The sequence below is a fragment of the Pyrgilauda ruficollis genome, unplaced genomic scaffold (genome assembly GCF_017590135.1).
Source record: "Pyrgilauda ruficollis isolate IOZ18807 unplaced genomic scaffold, ASM1759013v1 scaffold18, whole genome shotgun sequence".
NCBI lineage: Eukaryota > Metazoa > Chordata > Aves > Passeriformes > Passeridae > Pyrgilauda > Pyrgilauda ruficollis.
In genome coordinates this window covers 374,861-394,489 of record NW_024516984.1, presented here as the reverse complement: position 1 = coordinate 394,489, position 19,629 = coordinate 374,861, and the positions used below count along the sequence as shown (strand labels likewise).

Sequence of the window (19,629 nt, the reverse complement as noted above, 5' to 3'; positions counted from 1 at the left end):
GGTATCATCTGTAGAAGAGGGAGGATGGAGAGCACATACTTTCAAAATTACAGCTCCATGGCAGAAAACTATTCTTCCTAAATCTCTCAGCTGCCTAAAAATCCAACCGACTCCAGCTTTCACTGTAAAAATTTAATGAACTCAGCTGAAAGCTTCTGTCAGGTCTACAGAAATAGATGTGCAAGTCCTATTATCAAAGGAAAAAGCAGCATCATTGAGAATTCTGAAAGGCTGCAGGCATCATTCGGTGCAGTGAGCCAGATCAGCTCAGTAAAACATTGGAACCAGTCAAATGCCATCCAAATCGACTGTTTACTATACTTCTTAATGTTGCCATCCACACTGAAAGTTGTTTTGATTAATTTGTCAAGTAAAGGGGTTTTTACTTCAAAAAATAAATGCAGAAGTGAGACCCGAAAGCAAAATTCATTCTTGGGTTCTGTAAATATTGAATGTTATTGCAATAAATTATAGTGTAAATGTGATATGAAAATATTCCAAATATTTAAATTACCAAAAAACCCACATTATTAAAAAATAGTTAATGGACTATTATATAATCACAGGCTAATTGTAGTCTTCTCAAAATGCAATCATTTTTGGAAGCAGTTTGCAGAGATATAAATGTTCATCCTTTTGTGTTTAAATGTAAATGGAAGGAACTCAGCTAAACCCATATGTGGTACTTTGAAAATATGTGGTTTGGCATTCTCTTAAGCATTTCTCATTACTTCTGTCATTTTTTTTTACAAAACTATTAGAGAACTATTTCTGTACTGTACAAAATCTCTGTTTCTTAAGTGCAAAGACTTAGATCTGTAACAAAAAGCAAGCAGGCAGAAAGGGATTTATTAAGATTACATATCCTTCATATTAACATCTGTTTTAGCACATATTGGAAGTAAAAACACTTATAATGTCCTGTTTGTGTTTGTTAATGGCCATCTTTGATTTTCCTGGATTGTAGTAAAGAGTCTTTAAAATACAAGTAATCAATAAAACTTATGCCCACTGTCACAAGCATGAAACACAACACATTTCTGTCCTAAATTATTTAAACGGGACTGTTTAAAATTTATGACATTACCCTGGGAAGAGGCACACAAAGGATGAGTCATATTTTTTAGAATTTTCATGTGTTATGCAGCAATGATTACTTGCAGAGTGGCTGACGAAATATTTGGAAAGGGGAAAAGTAATCTTTCCAAATCAAGTTACATAACTTTGATTTACATAAATGTAATCCATTCAGTAGTCCAAGCAGAAAAGTAATATTTATGGCCCAAACACAAAAACCTAGAGCTTTAGTTGTAATTCTTACTAGGAAAGCAAAATAGAACCAGGAAAATGAAAGAGGGAACAGAAGAAATTCATCACTGTGGAGATACGAGGTGTTTACTGTGCTGCCTTTGTTTGCTCTGGATGTAAGAAAACTGAATACAACTTAAATTGCATAGAAATTCCAATGCAAATTAATAAGACAACTCCATGCAGGAAGGCTAAAATTCATAATTCCTTTAACAGAGCCTACTTTATGTTAACCCTGCCTATTTTTGGTCCTGAGCTGACCACTTATATAAGGAAACGCTAGAAGACATGGAGATGTGGCAGCTTTCCATCAGCAGCCCAGCTCTACTTGCTATTCCCAAAGGACTGCTTTGACTCTTGGTGTCACTGGAAAGTCTCTGCAGCACATGCAGCTCTTCTTACCAACTGCCCCCGTGTATCTCGTTGGGTATATGTATGCCTACGAACATAAGTGCCTGGGTGCACTCATGAGAAAAGGATGAGATTTAGAAAAAGATTAAATTTATCTCTATTTCCTTTGAAAACAAGTTTTAGAGATGCCCACTACATCTTCAGAGCTAAAGTGTTTTAAACTCTCCAAGTAGATTTAAGTCCTGCACTGCTGAAAAACATCTTTAGTGCCATCTCAGAAGTTCACTTACGAATTCTGTATTTTCAAAACTCAAGTACAGCAAACTAGCACATACAGTTACATAACAAAAACTATTCTGAAAGGAATAGATTTTATCTAGCAGAAATAATTATAACAAACAGCAAAGGCTAAATTCCCTAAATGAACTTAGTCCAGTCCTTTTCCGCACACACACTATGCAGCACTCTGAATCACAGAGCTACAACCCATATTTTCCAGGCTATTGCTGGTCTTTTTGGAAAAGAGCTGGGCCATTACCCATCCAGCTGGACAGTCCAACAGCTCTGAAATCCTTACTGCCCCAAAAGAAGGACACGTGCTTGAGATCCTTGTTGCCATCTGCAAACCTCAGGATCTAAACAAAGTGGCTCCTTCACTGAGGGTGTCCCATTACTGGCAAAACTACAGACACATTTTCCTGCTTTCATTCAAGGTGTTCGCAGCTGAGAACTCCCTGATCCACCCTCAAGAGTGCAGCGTGCTTAGGCTGGACAAGCTTTACTAAGAATCAGTTGTTAGGGACTACATCCAAAATGTAACAAACTTGTTGTGAAAATGATCACCTTCTGCGTTCGTTAATGACCTACAAATTAAGACAAACTTGAGTGAGGTTTTATAGGAATGGCCAAAGACCAGCTTGATGCCAAGTTTCAAGTACTTTTTCAAAAGCACAGGGAAACTGGAACACTACAAAGGAAAGATGATAAAAATTCAATATATGCTAAACAGAGTATTCTCCCTGCAATTTGTTTCACAGGAAAAAGATGAGTCATCAACACATATATAGAACACACACACTCTAGCCGGAGAGGAGGTAACAGCATAAAGTAGTTTGGTCAAAGTGACAGGTAATGCTGCTAAGGTCATCTTGGCATGTACAACCTACTGCCAAAGCCTCCTCACAGTGCAAAGCAGTGCAGGCATTACTTGGGTGAAACCTGCAGAGTTTACAAGTCAGTTTTGTCTGGGGGTGGCTTACAGTGCAGCCCGAAACAAATGCCATATGACAATGGAAAACACATCAATAGCAATACAACATACTGGTTTTAATCCTGTATTTCTGTACCACGCGTAAAAGCTTTGACTTTACAAAATGGTATTCTTTATAGTATCAACAAGTGGCCTATGTAAAATGTATCTGCAAACAGCTGCTGAGTTATGATAAATTACTTCTTTCACATGACATATTCAGTGATTAACAACAAATACAACTCGACACTACTGCAAGTTGTTATGTGATGCAATGCAGGACAAACAATATTGTAGCAACTAACCACAGGCAGTCCAACATCCCTTCTCCCCATCCCCAAACTAGATAAACACTTCGTCCAATTGCTTCTGCTAAATGAAAGCTAAAAATAAAAGTAAAAAAATCAGTCATTTATAAGCTGGTTTACTTATTTCAAGCATGTAGAAAGTTCCAAACTTTGAAAATGTACATATTTTGAGAAGTATAACAATACAGACAAGACTCTTTCAACAATATACAAAGCAAGCAAATGGTGACACAGAATACTGTAAACAAAATAACAGCCCCAACAAACTGGGCCCTCTAGTCAACCAAATCTGGAGGGGCAATGTAAGCCAGTGGAATTGTTTTTTCATTATTTTTATGTCAAATTATGCTAATTATTGTGCCTAACTATAAACGAAAATCAAGAGCCAAAAGGGAACGGCCAGGAAACAATGACTCCTTTTCAAAAAATATATAATTGCATGTGTAAAATGCAAAAAAAAATCAGTAGCATTTTCCAAGTCTGCAGTTTTGTTAAAGAGCAAATAGAAATCATAAATTATGTGGAGTAACTGCTGATTAAGTATTGAATTACAATTGTATTATATTCTTCTTGCGTGAGTAACACAGAGTCAAACAAGGTGTTATACTGAAGAGATATCTGGATGCATCAACAAATCATTCTGTGTAATCACTAGGATAAAAGAGTGTGAAAATCCCATAGCATGGAAGAAAGGCAGGGGCAGTGAGGAATGCCAGTGCCTACAGATGGCTGAGCTCTCCTTGGGCTCTCTGACCCTCATCCACCTCCCCATACAAAAATCAAAAGCAAGGTTTTCAACTATTTTACCACCGGACAACTGTAGGTTTTACAAGGAAAATCCACATTTTGTTAGTTAGCATTCAAAAGAACTTCAGGAAACTTCATCTTTAGCTGGAGAAAAACTTTACCCAGACAAACTGGATGCCATTTAAGAGCAAGCATCACTACACACAGATTGACACCAAGGCGAACACTTTTGGTTTTAGCAGAGATAGAACACAGAAACAGAGGTCACAGAATGATTGAAGTTTAGTCCTGTATTACACAGACAGCTAACAGACATTATTTTAACTACTGTACACAGCACTTTTTTTTTTTTTTTTACTCTAAGACACAGGCAGTAAGATCTCTCAAATTATTTAAGACCTGGATATTGAAAACAGAATATTTGTCAGAAATACACACTGAGAAGCTATATTTAATGCATTCTAATGCTAAAAGTGTTTTTTTTAGAGATTTTATTTTAATAGGCAAAATGGAAATGTAGTCAACATCTTGGGAAAACAACATTTTATCATCTTCTTGAGTAACCATTTTATTATTTTACTGAAGTTAAAATTGACATGGAAGCATCCTAAAGCACTTTAAAAAAGACAGGAAATTTTAAAAGACAGCTTAGCCAGCCAGCCTGGGCAGCACAACTTCTTGTTTCTTCCTCCCACTCAGAAATAACTATCATTTAATTGTAAGGAACTTAATGGCTTTGACTACTGGAAATCCAGTGAGCACAAGTTTGCCAGAAGAAGACAGCATGCAAGCTCAAGTTTATGTATTTTAATTGAAGGGGGGGGGAAATCGCAAGTCATAAAATGGTATTAGTATAAATTAAATAAATAAATTTAAGCTAGTTAAGAGGAAAATATTAGAAAACAGGGGTATGACAATTAGCTACAAGCAATTTCTCCCAGTCTTGGAGTGTTCTCCCTTACCATTTTTACCTGATAAAAATTCTTATCTAAGGCAAACATTCCACAGGAATCAAAAGCTTACAGGGGGAAGCAGAAACAAAAAAAAAAGCAAGATAATTAGGTAGCAGCAATGAAATTATAGACTGATTGTTGTCTAAATTTAGACTGATAAAAGTCTAAATTATAGACTTGCTAACCAGTTACTTGCATAGATGAAATTACACAAGATGCTATCACAATTATCACAAGGTTATCATAGGTACCATTTTTTATTCTAATCCTAAACATAAATCCATTAGATGTTTGGAATTAAGTTACTCCTACAGCCTGTTTATTGCAGTTATCTTAGTAGAAGGACATGAACATATGGTAGAAATTTGTCCTTGCCTAAAATTACTCTGCCTGTACTGTGTACATTATAAACATGCAGACAGGGAATGGCACTGCCAGATGTAGGAAAAGGAGTAAGAGGATAAGAATGAGGGTGAAGGAGGGAAGGGCTTCCTACCATCCCTTTCACACATGCTAGCACAGTATCACTTGCTGGAACAGTAAAAATTCATAGCACTTCATGGTCCAGAAGGACCAGCCACAGCTGTGGTGCGTGTACTCAACATTAGGAATACATGGAAAAGAAACAGGAACAGGCACAGAGAAGTGAGAAGTCTGACTCAGAAAGATAACCTGATACTGCAAAGCAGATGTGGAGTGGGAAAGAAATGCAAATCCACCAACCTAGAGAGGTATAAGATACAGTCAGCATCACACTGAACTGAGAGAGCAATATAATGGCACTAAAGGAGGAAACACTTAGCTCTAAGTGTAAGGAAGGAAATAATCATCTCACTAGTAAAGAAAGGAGCAAGCTCCATGGGCACTCAAGAGATGTCTCCCCCTTTCCCAAGCTCCCCAAAAGTCACAAGAAACAAAACTCAGAACACAGCAAATGAGAAGCATGAGATCTCTGAACTAGAGGTGCTGTTTGCAAATAAGAATAAAAGTCCTCCACTAACAAGTGACACAAAGTCCGAACAATGAAACATGGAAGAACGCCAACTGTAAGGGGACAATGCATTTTATTTCTTCACTCATTTGCATCCTTCCCCTTCCAACATCAAGAACACAAGGGAGACTTTGCTCTATGCAGAGTCCTATTTTTGCAACTACTTTGCCTGCCAGTTGAGAAAAGACTATAAGCTTTCCAAGACTGAAAACTCCTCTAGTTCTAGTCTTCAAAATAAAAATACCATGCTAGTAGCAACCCTGCAAGTCACCTCTTCATATATCATCAAAAGACAACATCCTGAAGTCTCCAGAGCATTTTGGTGGCCAGTGTTAAGAGTACCTAAAATTCAAAACCACTGCAAGACACCGAGCCGTATGGGAATGATTTTATGAACTGTTAAAAACTTGCTCATTTGCATAACATACAAACACGGAAACTAGAAATTTATTCCTTACCACTAGAAACCAGAATTCTGATTTTCAACTGAAAGGTTAAGATCCTACATATCCAAACTACAAGACATGGGCAGATAATTTAGTGCTGTTTCCCATTTCTGAGAAGCAGAACAAATAAAATCTATATTTATTTATTAAAGCCAGCATTTTGATTCTTGTAAACTCAGAGAAGTGAGTATCTCCTTGAAGCGTTTCCAGCTACACAAAAACAGATCAATGTCCTTGAACTAAGAAACACAGCAGAAAGCCAAGGACTGTACTGGAACAAAGGCCACTTATCCAGGCATCATCATTTTCAGTACACACAAAAATTCCCAGAACACTTACAGTACTCTCTTCTCAAGAAAACAAAGTATTGAGGAACTCCAGATTGTCAACACCTGTTTTCACTGTTCTTTAGTTTTCCTCAGTTTGTAAATAAAATAATTGCTTCCCTTTACTTTTCCTACCTGAAACTTGTTAAAATTATCCTGGGCAGTGACAGTCAAGATTATTATATCACAAAATTTAACTACAATTCTTTAAGCTCCATTAGCTCTTCAACTACACTTACATGCTTCCAGTCTCCAGCTTTCATTAAGTACTCACCCCTGTGGTATCTGATTTACTCAGAAGACCAACAAGGAGCTGTGAGGCTTACCTCACTGAGAGTCTGCTGATGCAGACCACTGCCCCATGCTTGCATGCAGAGGTTTGCGGGAGTGGAGAAAGAAACAAATTTGGGAAAACAGTGATGACAGGAGTGAGGAAGAAATAGTCTCCTTCCTATTGCTTTTGTTCATTCTGTTGTTGGGACCCTCTGATGTGGGGAGGCACCAGAGGAATTACATTCCCTTTGTTGTTTTTCCTTGATGCTGTCCTTCATTTCCTTTTCTTGCTGTAAAGCTTAGAGGAAGGGGAAAGCATTGTTACAGGGAAAAAGGAGCCAGAGGTCTAAGGCAGCTGTGGATCCATTCTAATAGGCAGGAGACTAAGAATTATGAAGAAATTAATCAGCTGGGACTGATATTTTTCACATATTTTTCTTCCAGTTATGAAAGCTGATCATAACTACAGAGGAAACAGCTGCTACCAGGACAGACAGAAGAATCAATTTTGTTTTCATTTGGGGCTTTTTATTTGAAACTAATCGAAAGATCGGAACAACGGGATCTATAAAAGGGACCCAGAATAACACAATCTTCTGTTGATTTCAAGTCACATGTTACTTACATACAGAAACTATTTTATTTCAGTAGCTTATAGTCATAGTGATATTGATCAAAGGCACCTGCAACTGTCTTGGTTGCATATGCACTGCAGTAATTATGCATGCAAATGAGCAAAGTAGATATTTATGTGGTCGATCACCAGTATAATTACTATAACTGAATACACAATCATGGTAACTGTACACACAAATTACATATGCATGCAGTCTTAAAAACCAAGTGTTGCATTCATTGTCTCTATTTTGATAACATCCTATGGAAACACTTCTCCACTGGAAACAATTAAAAAGTATTAACTTTTAAAAAGATGTACATTTATTCAACTGTCTACTGAACATTAAAAAAATATAACAATCCAGTAATTTTGTTTTCCAAGCTGATACATCAGCAAAATGTCACTACTGTCATAAGATTTACCAACTTCAAAAGAATACAACATTTAAACATAGCCTCTTATTTCTCATTCTTATATGCATTTATTTATCTGCGACTTCATTAAGATATTAAAGGTGATTATTTGAAAAAATAATGCATATGACCAAAATTTTTAACAAGAACATAATTAAATTTCCATTAGCTCATCACAACTCTAGAGATAAGTGGAAATATTTTTAAAGTTTGGATTTTTATCAATCTAAACACTTAAACATGGATTTGACTATACTTTAGACCAGAAGAGTTGGTGCATTCAAACCCATACAAGGTATTCTTCTAAGGTACTTAAACAACATATGCTTTCATGTCTCAAGCCCAGATTTTGATCCATCCATATTAACATAAGAAACACTTTTGCATTTATTATTAAGTATTTCAAAGAATATGACAAGTAATAAAATATTTAGATATTGCTGTATTCTGGCAGATCACGGCGTAGTCGTATTGCCTTCAGCTTCTCTACTTTGATTTTTGTTCGCAACAGTTCTTCTTCCAGTTGCTGCTTTCTTTTCAAACCATCCCTTTTTTCTTGGACATAAAGACCAATTTTTCTTTGGTTTTCTAATATTATTTGATGCTCCTCCTTCAGCATTTGTAACATCTGTGGGTCATAGCCATACATTGGTCTAAAGCGTTCTCCAACCTCAAGCCTAAAAAACTCATCTCTTCTTGGTACAGGGGAAGGAGACATCATCACTCTCATATCAACTGAAGACACTGATGTTGAAGGAGACCTTTCCATAATATGCACCAGCTGGTGTTCTTCCTCTTGTTCTAAGTTCTCATTTTGCTGTGAGTCTATAATCAGAGAAGGAGGAGGTTTGACATCCTCTTCCGACTGCAAGTCCATCATGACTGTCGCAGGATGGTGATCCAACATTGCCTGTGGTGAACTGGTACCAGCAATTGTTTCTTTATCGATACTAGCACTAGAACACACAAAATCATATTTAAATAATCCATTAAAAACTATTTTAAAAGGCATAGCTGTAAGTAACCAAAGCTTCATTTGAATACTGCTCTGCTATCTATGTCCAGGACTCTATTTCATTACCTGAACACCACTTGTGCCCCTCTTCCTACCACACAGACACAGCCCTCTCTTACTCAGAGTTTATTGCTCTAAAGGCAGTATAGAAAATAGAGAACTCATCTGGTAGACCCCTCTGACAGTGAAAAAGCAAGAAGGGCTATTAATGACAAATGAAAATATAAAAAAAAAAAAAAAGCAGCACCAAGTCATGCAAGTAACAGAGGAAAAATTTTATATAATATAAAAGGTCATTTTAAAAGCACATTAATTTAGATGGAGTGGACTATGGCAGAAACATTTCCATCTCCCAAACTTATTTGTCTCCCCCTGTTTTAATGTGTTCCTTGTTTCTGATTCATGCACCCAAGTATTTAGGGTTTTTTTTTAACATAAAATATCACTAAATAAAAGTACAGAAAGAGCCTTGGGAAAAGAAACCAGAGGCTAAAAGACAACCCTTGCCAGTAGATTTGGGAACCAAGCTAATCCTTGCTGCTTCTCTTTGAATCGTCCATCTTAATATTTCTTCTGAAGCTTCAAGACACAGAAATGCTTCCATTAAGAGCAGCCTATAGTTCTGTGCATTTCTTTTTTAAAGAACAACACCCACTTGACTCATCTGTCTTTGTCTAAATCCCTGAGTCAGCAGCATCTCAAATCATGATTTGGCATTGCACTGGCTTTGATGATAATAATGGCTCAAGCTGTTCCTGACACTTGTCTACCATCAGTTGTGTTTGAAACCCTACACTTCTGCACATCACTCCTTTATTCAGGTAATGCTTTTTAAAGCCAGATCAGCTTCTTGATCTATTATTGTACAGATCTACAAAGAATACTTGCAGCATGACTGGGATGGCAGTATAGAGTTACATGGGAACACGAATATATTAACTTGGGATTGACAGCCAAATCAGTGCACTCTCATGGCCAGGACTGTCTAAAACAGAGGCTATAACTGGTGGTTGCAGACTCAAAACATTTCTGAAACCTTCAAAAACTGCTGCTAGCAGTCAAAGGCAGCAAGTGGATCCGTGATTAACGTAATGTTCACAGATGCTCCCCAGTCCTGGAGGACTTGAGTCACCGTCTTAAATGTGGGGGTGAGCAATGGAGTTTTTCTACACCTTAAAATGCCTTCAGAGCCCTACAAGCCACACACTGAGAAACTATCTGATTATTAAAACACCATCCTAGTTAGTAAGAGATGTGGGTTCAAATTCCCACAAGCAAAGAAGAAATGTAATTTATACATCCTGTTCTCACATAAATGCACTACCTCCTTAATAACTTCTGGTTCTCCCATGGTCTTCAAAACTCTGGGTTTAAAAGAAATAAGCAATCATAGCTGCAATTTCTGAAGGACCCTGACCTAGCCTGCCATCCATTAACATGAAAATGCATTTTCTATAATAAAAGCATGAAAGTTTCTCAATACTCAGTTGCAAAAAGGCCCATGAGGGGCAGAGCAGTATGTTTTCCAAAAATAAAGCCTGTCAACCACACAAACTATTTAAACTTAAGATTCTTTAAAAACTACTGTCCATCTGAAGCACGTATTGAAAACTGACCTTTCATTAATCCCCTGAAGAAAAAACCAAGATAATTTTAATTCTATTGACTGTTACCTGAGCTGCCTATAGAGTATCAATTATATCACCTTACTCTCTTCCACCTCAAGCCACAAAGCTTCACTTTTTCCTACATGCTTCTTTCTCACATTGTTTTAGTCCTCTCAGCATCGGAAGCATTATCCTGCACACAAATTTTCACCTGTTTTCCCCTGTGCTGAGTGTAATTCTGAGTTTTCCCCCTCTTCCCAACCACAGCTTCTAATAAAGCTTCTCTCCTTATTTGCTGGCTCCTGGCCAGCTTCTAGCCTGAGAAAAGTGGAAACAACCAGCAGGAGAAGCAGGTCATTCTGACAAAAGGAAATGGAGAGAGAGCAGAAAGAGAAAGTAAGAGAGGTTAAATAGGAGAAAGAAAAGTGAGATTTTGTGCAGCATAGACTAAAGCCTCTAAAGAGTGGAGCTCTTAATAGTGTAATCCACACAGAACTAAAAAATTACCAGATCTTCAGGTAACTCTGATGAGGCTTTTTTTTTTTTTTCCCCTTAGTCAGCCTCTTAAGTGGAAAACAATTAGACAGCAAAGAGAGAAAGAAGGAATTGAGAAACAAAAGAGCTGCCTGTATGGTGGTTACTAATGTTGTTTCTGACAACTTGACTGAAAGAAAGACAAACAACAGTTACCACAATTGGTGCATGGTGTTTATAACCCTGCAGGCACCCATGGTTCACCAAGTTTCATTTAATCACAGCGAGCTAGAAATTCCTTAAAGGTGCGATTAAGAATTCGGGCTCGTTATAAGTCATATTTCCCTCCTCCAAACCCTAAGTCATATCCTGGTGAGTTAAAACCCAACACTGGGTTTATAAAATTAGAATAAAATGCAACTCAGAGAACTATAAAATAATTATATATTTAGGCAGGGAAAAAAATAATCTTGTAAATTATGTTCTTTTTCTTCAGCCCACAGTGTAGTGGCTGTTCCTAGGAACAACCATTTTGGGTAAGAAGTAATCAAGTCAGTGTTCCCAGTCCCATAAAAAACTGCAAAAATTGTTTAAATTACAGGAGACAAACTATGGAAATCATTAGCTCTTAATCATTCACTAAAAGCGTCAGTGCTTTCTATAAGCCGATCTGCAAACTAAAGTTCTCACACTATGGTTTTTTCCCCCTCCTTACAAAAGTTGGTAGTCAAGACACTGCAACCTTTATTAGTGCAATTAAAAGCCTCATTTTGCTCCAGAGAATTCTTTGGAATGGTTCCTCCAGGGGCATTCATCAGGAGCAGCAGCACAGTCCAGTTGCTTTAGACTTCTTTACGCAAAGGACCCACAACAGAATATTTTTAGAGCATCTGGCATGTTGGGATTTAGACAATTGTTACCATTCAGTTCAACCAGTGGCACCATGAATCCAATTCAGCAAGTGTGCGCATGCCAGCTTTTCTTAGAGTGTTACGCTGCTGCACTCACTATCAGTCTATCTGATTAAAATACGGAAAGTTCGCTTCCCATTAATCTGCTTGGGAAAATAAGAAAAATCAGAGCTTTCTCAAGGTTGCTGGGGAGTTATTTGACTTCCCTCCCCCACTCCCTGGCTTAGTTTTTGTATCTGGAGGAACCAAAATCCGACCCAGGCATTTTTTGATCCCTCAAGGACCAATACAGAACCAGCAGAGTGTTGCAAGTCAGATATGAGGGGCATTAGCCAGCTGTGGGAGAAAGCCTGCACAGTGCCTGCCTGTATTATGTCTGGCTCAAATCTAGACAGTGTGTCTCACTTTACTGAGCAGTAAAAAAAAGAAACCTTGCAAAAAAAAAAAAGAAAACTTCTAGGGCTGCACCTCTCAGTTTCTCTCTGTATTTAAACTACCTCACATACGACACAGAACTGCTTGGAGTTTAGACTGCAATTAGCTTTGCTCCAGCTTCAGGGAACCAGCGTCAGTACAAGAAAAGTATAATTTAAAAAAACATTTGCACTCACAAAGGCACTGCAGTGTGGAGAATCAATTTTTTTTTTTCTTTAAAGGGTTGGGATTAGCTAAAACGTAACATGCAAACACCAAAGTAAATGAGAGAAAAAAGGTGAATAAGGTTTCTTAGCTCTGTGAACTAACTTTATTAAAAATCCTATATAAACTGGTAACAGTTCCATACGTTGCAAAATGACTGCAGTATTACCTTAAATGGAGGAGAATAGCCATCACTTTGCCAGTGTTTGAATAATCTGCCTATTAAAAGGTAGGGGAGGGGTAGAGGTTGGAGCTACTATTTCTCTTTGATTCTCTCTTAACCCTCACTTTCCAGAGTATGACAAAGACTCTGAAACAAGCTTTGAAACAGCTGAAAAAAATTAATGCAATGCTAAGTCAACATAAAGCTTCTCATAAAACAACAGCAGTATTATTTTTGTCATTGTTTCCCATTTGGGAATTTTCTCTGATAAACACTTCCTTTAGGTGCCTGAGCACAAGCAAAAGCATTACAAAGTAGATAGGAGGCGCCATAATTTTCATTCAGTAACAAAATAAAAAGAATTGTCTCACCTTTGAACACCGCTCCTGTCTCTTAAACACACATTGGAAATCTGTGGAATCATTTCCACAACTTTCTTGGTTGGCTCGGAAATGCTGCTTTTACAATCTGAGTGAGTCTCCTTTTGCTGCAATAGCTCCTGTTTGGCATATTCTTTGAGCCTCTTGTACAGCGTGCGCAGGCCCTGTGCAGTACGAGGAGGGCGATCTACTCCGATGGCATTGTAGTTATCAGCTATAATATCCCAGCATTTGTTTTTTTCCACTATTACAGAATGCTTATTGGTATGTTCCTCGAGAATTTTAACATACGGCTTCACGAGTTTTAGCAAATCGAGCTTTTCAGATAAGGTAAAATTAGAAGATCTGGCCTTTCCAACCATTGTTATCTTTGAATTAAGGAAGCCGTTCCTGGAGCCACCATGCAGTCCCTAGCTCTGCTCAGCTCTTTTTCACAAACAGAAAAAGATCAGGCTTAACTAGGCTAGTCTCATTTAGGCCCACGCCTACAAGGGAGGGTTTATTAAAATTCCTTCAGCTTAAGCTGACGCAGGTTCAGGAAATCTGCTTAAGCCAAGCCTGACCTACATAAGGCTTCAGACTGAAGAAGGCGAGAAGAAACAAGCAAAATACACTTTTGTATGAAGAGACCAGACATATGCAGGATTTAAAAACATAAAGGTTTAAAGATTAGCACGTTACCCAGCTAAAAATTACCTAATTTAGCTGGAGTAACAAGCTCTGACACATCTCCCAGCTCCCTCACACAGTCTCAAACTGAAACCGTGCTGGAGATGATTTTACATGTAACGACGGCCCCCCCAAAAAAGCAACAATTGCTTTGTGCGAGGCAAGGGCGCGTTACGGGGAGCGGGAGGCGAGAGGCGGCGGCGCGTGTGGAGAGAGCCCCGGCAGAGCCCCCGGCGCCATTTGCATAGAGCTGGTCCTGCTGTCAGTCACTGCGGGGCGGCATCTCCCCCAGCCGGCTGGTTACGCTCGGGCTTCGCCGTAAAGCTCGGCTTCTCCGCACTTGGCAGCCGGCGACAGCCACCGGCACGGGGGCTTCTTAAAGAGCCCGCTGCGCTCCCGGGCCGAGCTGCGGCGCCGGAGGAGCGGCACGAACGCCTCGGTGCGAGCGGGCCCCGAGCGCCGCCGCGCCGGCCCTGAGGCGGCTCCCGGGCCAACCCCGGCATCGCCCCTCGGCCGGGGCTGCGAGCAAGGGCTGGGGCTGCCCGCGGTCGTGACAGATTACCGAGTGCGTTACAGCGTGTGCATACCGGGCTTTTCATAATATCCAGCAGCAAACAGCTGACTTTTATTATATTTATTCAGGCGTTTTTTCAGGATAAAAAAAATAAATCTGATTTTTATTAACAAGATGTGCCTCCATTTCTAATGTTTGCTCAACAACGTATCACCTTAAAGCAAGCCTTCACATAAAAACGCATGCAAGGCTTTAAATTTCTGTGGTCTAAACTAAAGCAACAAACTGGAGAAAGAGAAAACCCAGTAGATAGAAGGAAAGGTGTTCTCAAGTACAAAAAGCAAAAACTAAGTTTGAAAAATGACGTACTCCACTGAAAGCGTCCGGAGGGTGGAAACAAACACCACTTGAGATAGTGGCAACAGCTTCCTAAGCTTAACATGTCCAGCCTTGAAAACAAGGGAGCCTAGAAGCAGGGGGAAGGAAAGAGAAATAATTATAGCTTGAAATATCCTAAGGCTATAAAGATCTAGGTATAAACTTGTTTGCTCTAAGGGGAAAAATCCCAAAGCAGACACAAGCCGCATTCAAAACAAGAAATTCACACTAAACAAAGGGAGACTTTTAACTGCTAAAAATCAATTAGCATTTAGAATAACAAGCACTTTTGGAACGATTTCTAAGACTTGGCTTGTCAGTACCACCTAACAAAATTGTGACCAGTCCACTTCGCTGGCATTGCTTTCAAGCCAAGATTAAATAAAGCATTTTATAGTCTGAAGCCTATTACACTTAAATTTGAGAAACAAAATACTCTTGTGGTTAGAAGCACTGTATGAAAACAATTACTTATAAACACCTAATCCTCTCCTATTTCCCCTCCCTTTGCACTTTACTAATATTAAGAATGTAAAGCTGGTGGTTAGAGTTTTGGGGGTTTTTTTTAATTTATGTTTAGTTGTTCTTCAGTAACTGAACAAAAATTGGATGTGCTTCTCGTAGTTTAGACTCGGGCAGTATCAGCATTGAGGAGTCACAGGTGAGCCTATGCGCACCCTCCACTGCTGGAGCAGTTGTGCAGTGCCCACCCAGACTCTTGACTTTTTAGAGACAAAAATAAGTCAGTGATTAAAGGCTCCTCCCCACAGACACAAAGAGCACAAATGAGCGATGTGGGCAGAGGAACCCCAACAGCCCAAATGAAAGAAACCAAGGCCCCAGGGGCAAGAGAGACCCAGAGTCCACAGGAGAGGCACTCTCTAGACCACCTCAGACCCCTCACAAGGAGGGGGTTACTGCCCACTGGGTATGGGACTCATTGTGAGATGCCAGAAAGAGTATTTTGGGATTGCAGAAGGCAGTACAGGATATTTAGAAGAACTGAAGGCAACACAAGGGATAGTGAACCATGAAAGTGGTTTGGGAAAGAACAAGCATAAGAGGATACTGGGAGGGGCGGGAAAGGGCTAACAGGGGCCAGGTGTATGTAAGCAGGTGGCTGGCTGCCCAGTATGGTTATTCAGCCATGCCCTGGGCCTGAGCACTGCAGATTGTCCGATCTGTTTGTTAAACTACATTTGTAACTGTTTTCCTGGGTGAGAGAAAATCTCCATTGGGTGTGACCATGTTCAGAAACAAAGATGCCAGCAGCTGGAGCCTAGGGCAAACTCCAAGCCACACTAGCCATGCAGAAGGCTTGGGAGCAGAGCAGCCATGAGTCTGGGCCAGACTGCAGAGACCAGAAGGTCTGAGATTTGGCTACTGGAGGGACACCAGGACACCTGGGGCCAGGTCAGACCAGCTACCAGAGAGACCCAATGCATGTTTGTGCATCAGCTGGGAGACCAGGGCATCCAGGGACCAGTAACTGAGCAGAGTAAGAATTTAAGGCCACTTGCTGGAGGATCCAAGTTGTGTACATAAGCATTTGCCACAAACAAGCTTTCTTCACAGTCAGCCAGTGAATGGAAAGGACGAGGCCATTGAAGCTGCTTGTATTTGCATGAGTGATGAACTTTTTGATTCTGTCCCTATATACACATACAGTGTGCACATGTGCCTCAAAGATACATCCTTGTGGTCCTGGCCACGAGGAGCTGCAGCAGTCTCCTCTATAATGGGCTACCAGATGCAGCAACTCCCAATATTAAACTTACCTAAACTTTATTACTTTATTACCTTAGTGCTTAATGTTGCTAGAGAGACTAATGTAATTATAGCAAAATACTGCTATAAAGTTTTCTTTTCAGCAAAAGCCTGATAAAATGCCTGAATTGCATATTGTTCTGCATGAGTGTAAAATAACCATTGTAAAAAATGAAGCTGGCTGCCAACCAAGATTTTTTTCCTTCATTTTTTTCCCCTGTTTTTAAAATAGTTCTGCTCATCAGCCTAAGGTTATATCAGTGCTTGGATGAGAAATCACAGAATGTGAAAAGCCTGGATATTAATGATACATATAGACATCTTCGAGCTAAAACAGTAGGTGTAGCTCCAAGACAATTACAAAAACTTTGCCACAATCCACCCTTTATCCTACAACTTCCACCAACACTTGCAACTTATGCAACACAGTGCACAGCCAGTTCAGCAAGATGATCTAGCTACAGAATAATCTATTTATTTTGCAAGCATAAGAATTTAATATGAATTTAATAATTGGTTTAAGTCAACATAGATGTGGTACATTGTCAAAACAGTCATTTCTGCCTCCCCCCAATCGTGTCATGTTCCTGCCCCAGCACTCACAAACCTGGACAACTCATATTAATTTTTTTCTGAGCTGGGTTAGTTTTAATCACCAGCAGTTCCCTAATGCCACAGAAACCCACAGAAAGAAATACATTGAAAAAGCTTCCTCAGACTCTATTTGAATCATTGCAGGGTGAATGGCAAACCATATTCCTAAAGACTTGTATTACCGCAACTGACAGCAAACCACAGGTAGCAGGAGAGAAATTGAATTCACCACTGAAGGAAATAAACATACATGCGCCCCTTCCATCACTTCACTGCCTTCTATACCTCCTGGTTTTGCTGTGAAAAAGTCTAGAATTAAAACCAGAAAATGATACAAACAGTGCATCCTGGAGATCTATTGAGAGGAATGAATCACAGCTATAATACAGTCAGGAATTAAAGTAGCCAAATCACTATGGATTGCTGAAAAAGCTTAATGGCCACAAATTTTACAAGTGATAGGTTTGTATCACAGCCACTAACTGCATCAAGTGGCCCATGTAAATTCAGACACTATATAAGGCAGAACATCCTGAAAAGGAGAATGTCTTAAATGAGGGGAGAATTTTGGAGGGAGAGGGAGGATCTTTTGTCACACAGAAGTGAGGAAAAAATCCTTCCATGACAGAATTTAAAAAAGAATCACTCTAAGGTACATGAGACAAAGGGAAAAAGACATTTGAGAAAACTGAGGATGCCCTAAGAAAGAATGTCTCTTGAAAGATGCTATTTGGAACAGAGAACAAACATGAATGTTGAAAGGAATGACACCAGTTTAAGTGATTCAGGCTGGGACCTTCTAGTGCAAAAAATACCAAATCACCAGATTGCTAAGCCCTGTGAAGGTGCTCTACTCACAAAGTGTAGCCCCAGGATAAGTCTGAAGGACTTCTGTTCCTATTTAGTAATATGCAAGCAAACCAGCTCTGCAGAGACCTGGAGTTAGCATTTGCAATCACCTAGGAGCCTGAAAATCCTTGAGAAGAAGAGGATGATTGCAAGATTTGAATCAAAGCCAAAATGGAATCCTGGCACCCCTGTGCTTACAAAAAAATGTAGAAAGATTTAGCAGCTAGGATGGGGTATGATACACATCACTGAATATACTGGGCTATTATGGCAGTGGAAACATTTGGCAAGTATCAAGGCAGTTGCTTACCCTTGCAAATGAATTTGGCAGCTGCATAAGATGAGAGTGTCTATAGGTAGTAAGGGCTGCAAAACTTCCATTAGGTCATCATATAGTCCTCTCTACTGACACGACAGCAAGACAGTGCCAAGTCATTCGATCTGCCTGTCTTTAAGAGCCTGCTGAGCAAAGGGTGCATAAGAAAACTTTAAATTCAGAAGGTTTCTCACAGGGACAGTTGTTTCATGAGCAGTGTCTAAAGGTAGGAGTTGCAGGCATTAATCACTAAGGAGAGGGCTGAAGATGACAAAGTTTTGTGAACCAAAAGTTGTAATATAACTTTACCTGGAAGTTACAATGCTTAAATACATTTGCACCAGACCCTTTAGAAATAATACTTTTAGGTTCTTTGTGTTTAAAATGGCTTTCTCATGTCACTTGAATTTTTTTTTCTTGTCTTCATCAGCACTTTGACCATCACTTTTATATTTTATTGTTCTTATCTTTGATGTACCCGGACGTCTCAGACCACTCCTTTCCTTTCTCCTGCACAATTATTTCTAAACCTCTGTCCTGCATGGGATGTGAGACAAGTAAGGCAAAGCTTTACTTCTTTTCTTTGTCCTGCATCTATTTTTGTGATCAGCATCTAGCATGTATTAACTTCCAACCTCTAACAGTTCTTGAAACTGCTGCAAGAACAAGGGTTCCAGCCTTCTTCAAAGCTCTTACCAGCTAAAATTCCAAGCATAAAAGATAAATACAATTCTGTCCCCTCTGCTGAGATAAGGCATTCTCTCAACATTTAGTCCACTGAAATGGGGAATACATGAATTAGCCAATTAAAATGCCCTCCATGCCAAATTTTAAAGAATTTATCTTCATCTCAGTGTGACATTCCAAGACCCACACATTCAGATCAGTAACCATCCTTCAAACTCTTTGGCTTAAAGCTACAGGACTCTATAAGACTATGTGACTGTACAGCTCCATGAATTAGCTCTTCCCTTCATAAGTTGTGTCCTTAAAAATAGAAAAGCTAAGAGCCCCATTACTTACAAATTAAGAAATGCATCCATTCCTAATACATGCTTATATCTTCTCTGAGCCTCTCTTCCAACAAGCTTTTTGATGACTAATCAGAAGCAGCTGAGAAATATAGAAAGGTTTGAAAGTATGATTTTCCCAGGATATTTTCCCTAAATTCTCACTTCTTCACTAGCAAGATAGCCCCTAGGAAAAGAAATAGTGTTAGAGAAGCCAAGTTTCTGCAAGTTTCCTGTTTTTCCTTTTCATGGAGAGATTAAAATTTTGGAGATTATGCTTTTACATACTATCCTGAAAATACTACCCTGGGCACTATTCCCTGCATTTGACAGAGAAACAGCTTTCTCCATTCTTCTAA

General features: G+C 39.3%; 2 protein-coding genes across 2 annotated transcripts in view; both read right to left on the bottom strand.

Annotated features, from left to right (window-relative positions):
• Nucleotides 1-19,629, bottom strand: part of RAD54B (RAD54 homolog B) — a 61,369-nt gene that overhangs the window by 29,988 nt on the left and 11,752 nt on the right. The gene's annotated exons all lie outside the window — the stretch shown is intronic.
• On the bottom strand, nt 7,319-13,645 carry LOC121351998 (fibrinogen silencer binding protein). The gene is made up of 2 exons (XM_041464519.1): nt 13,165-13,645; nt 7,319-8,940 (listed from the first exon to the last, which is right to left on the bottom strand). Exons 1-2 carry the CDS (start codon nt 13,533-13,535, stop codon nt 8,415-8,417), a joined length of 897 nt encoding a protein of 298 aa, XP_041320453.1. The 5' UTR covers nt 13,536-13,645; the 3' UTR covers nt 7,319-8,414.

What these genes read in the sequence shown, in the direction of transcription:
- LOC121351998 (XM_041464519.1), bottom strand. Translation starts at nt 13,535, where the DNA reads ATGGTTGGAAAGGCCAGATCTTCTAATTTTACCTTATCTGAAAAGCTC. An exon ending in GACAGGAGCGGTGTTCAAAG is followed by an intron (nt 8,941 to 13,164) that starts GTGAGACAATTC and finishes TGTGTGTTCTAG; the next exon opens with TGCTAGTATCGATAAAGAAA.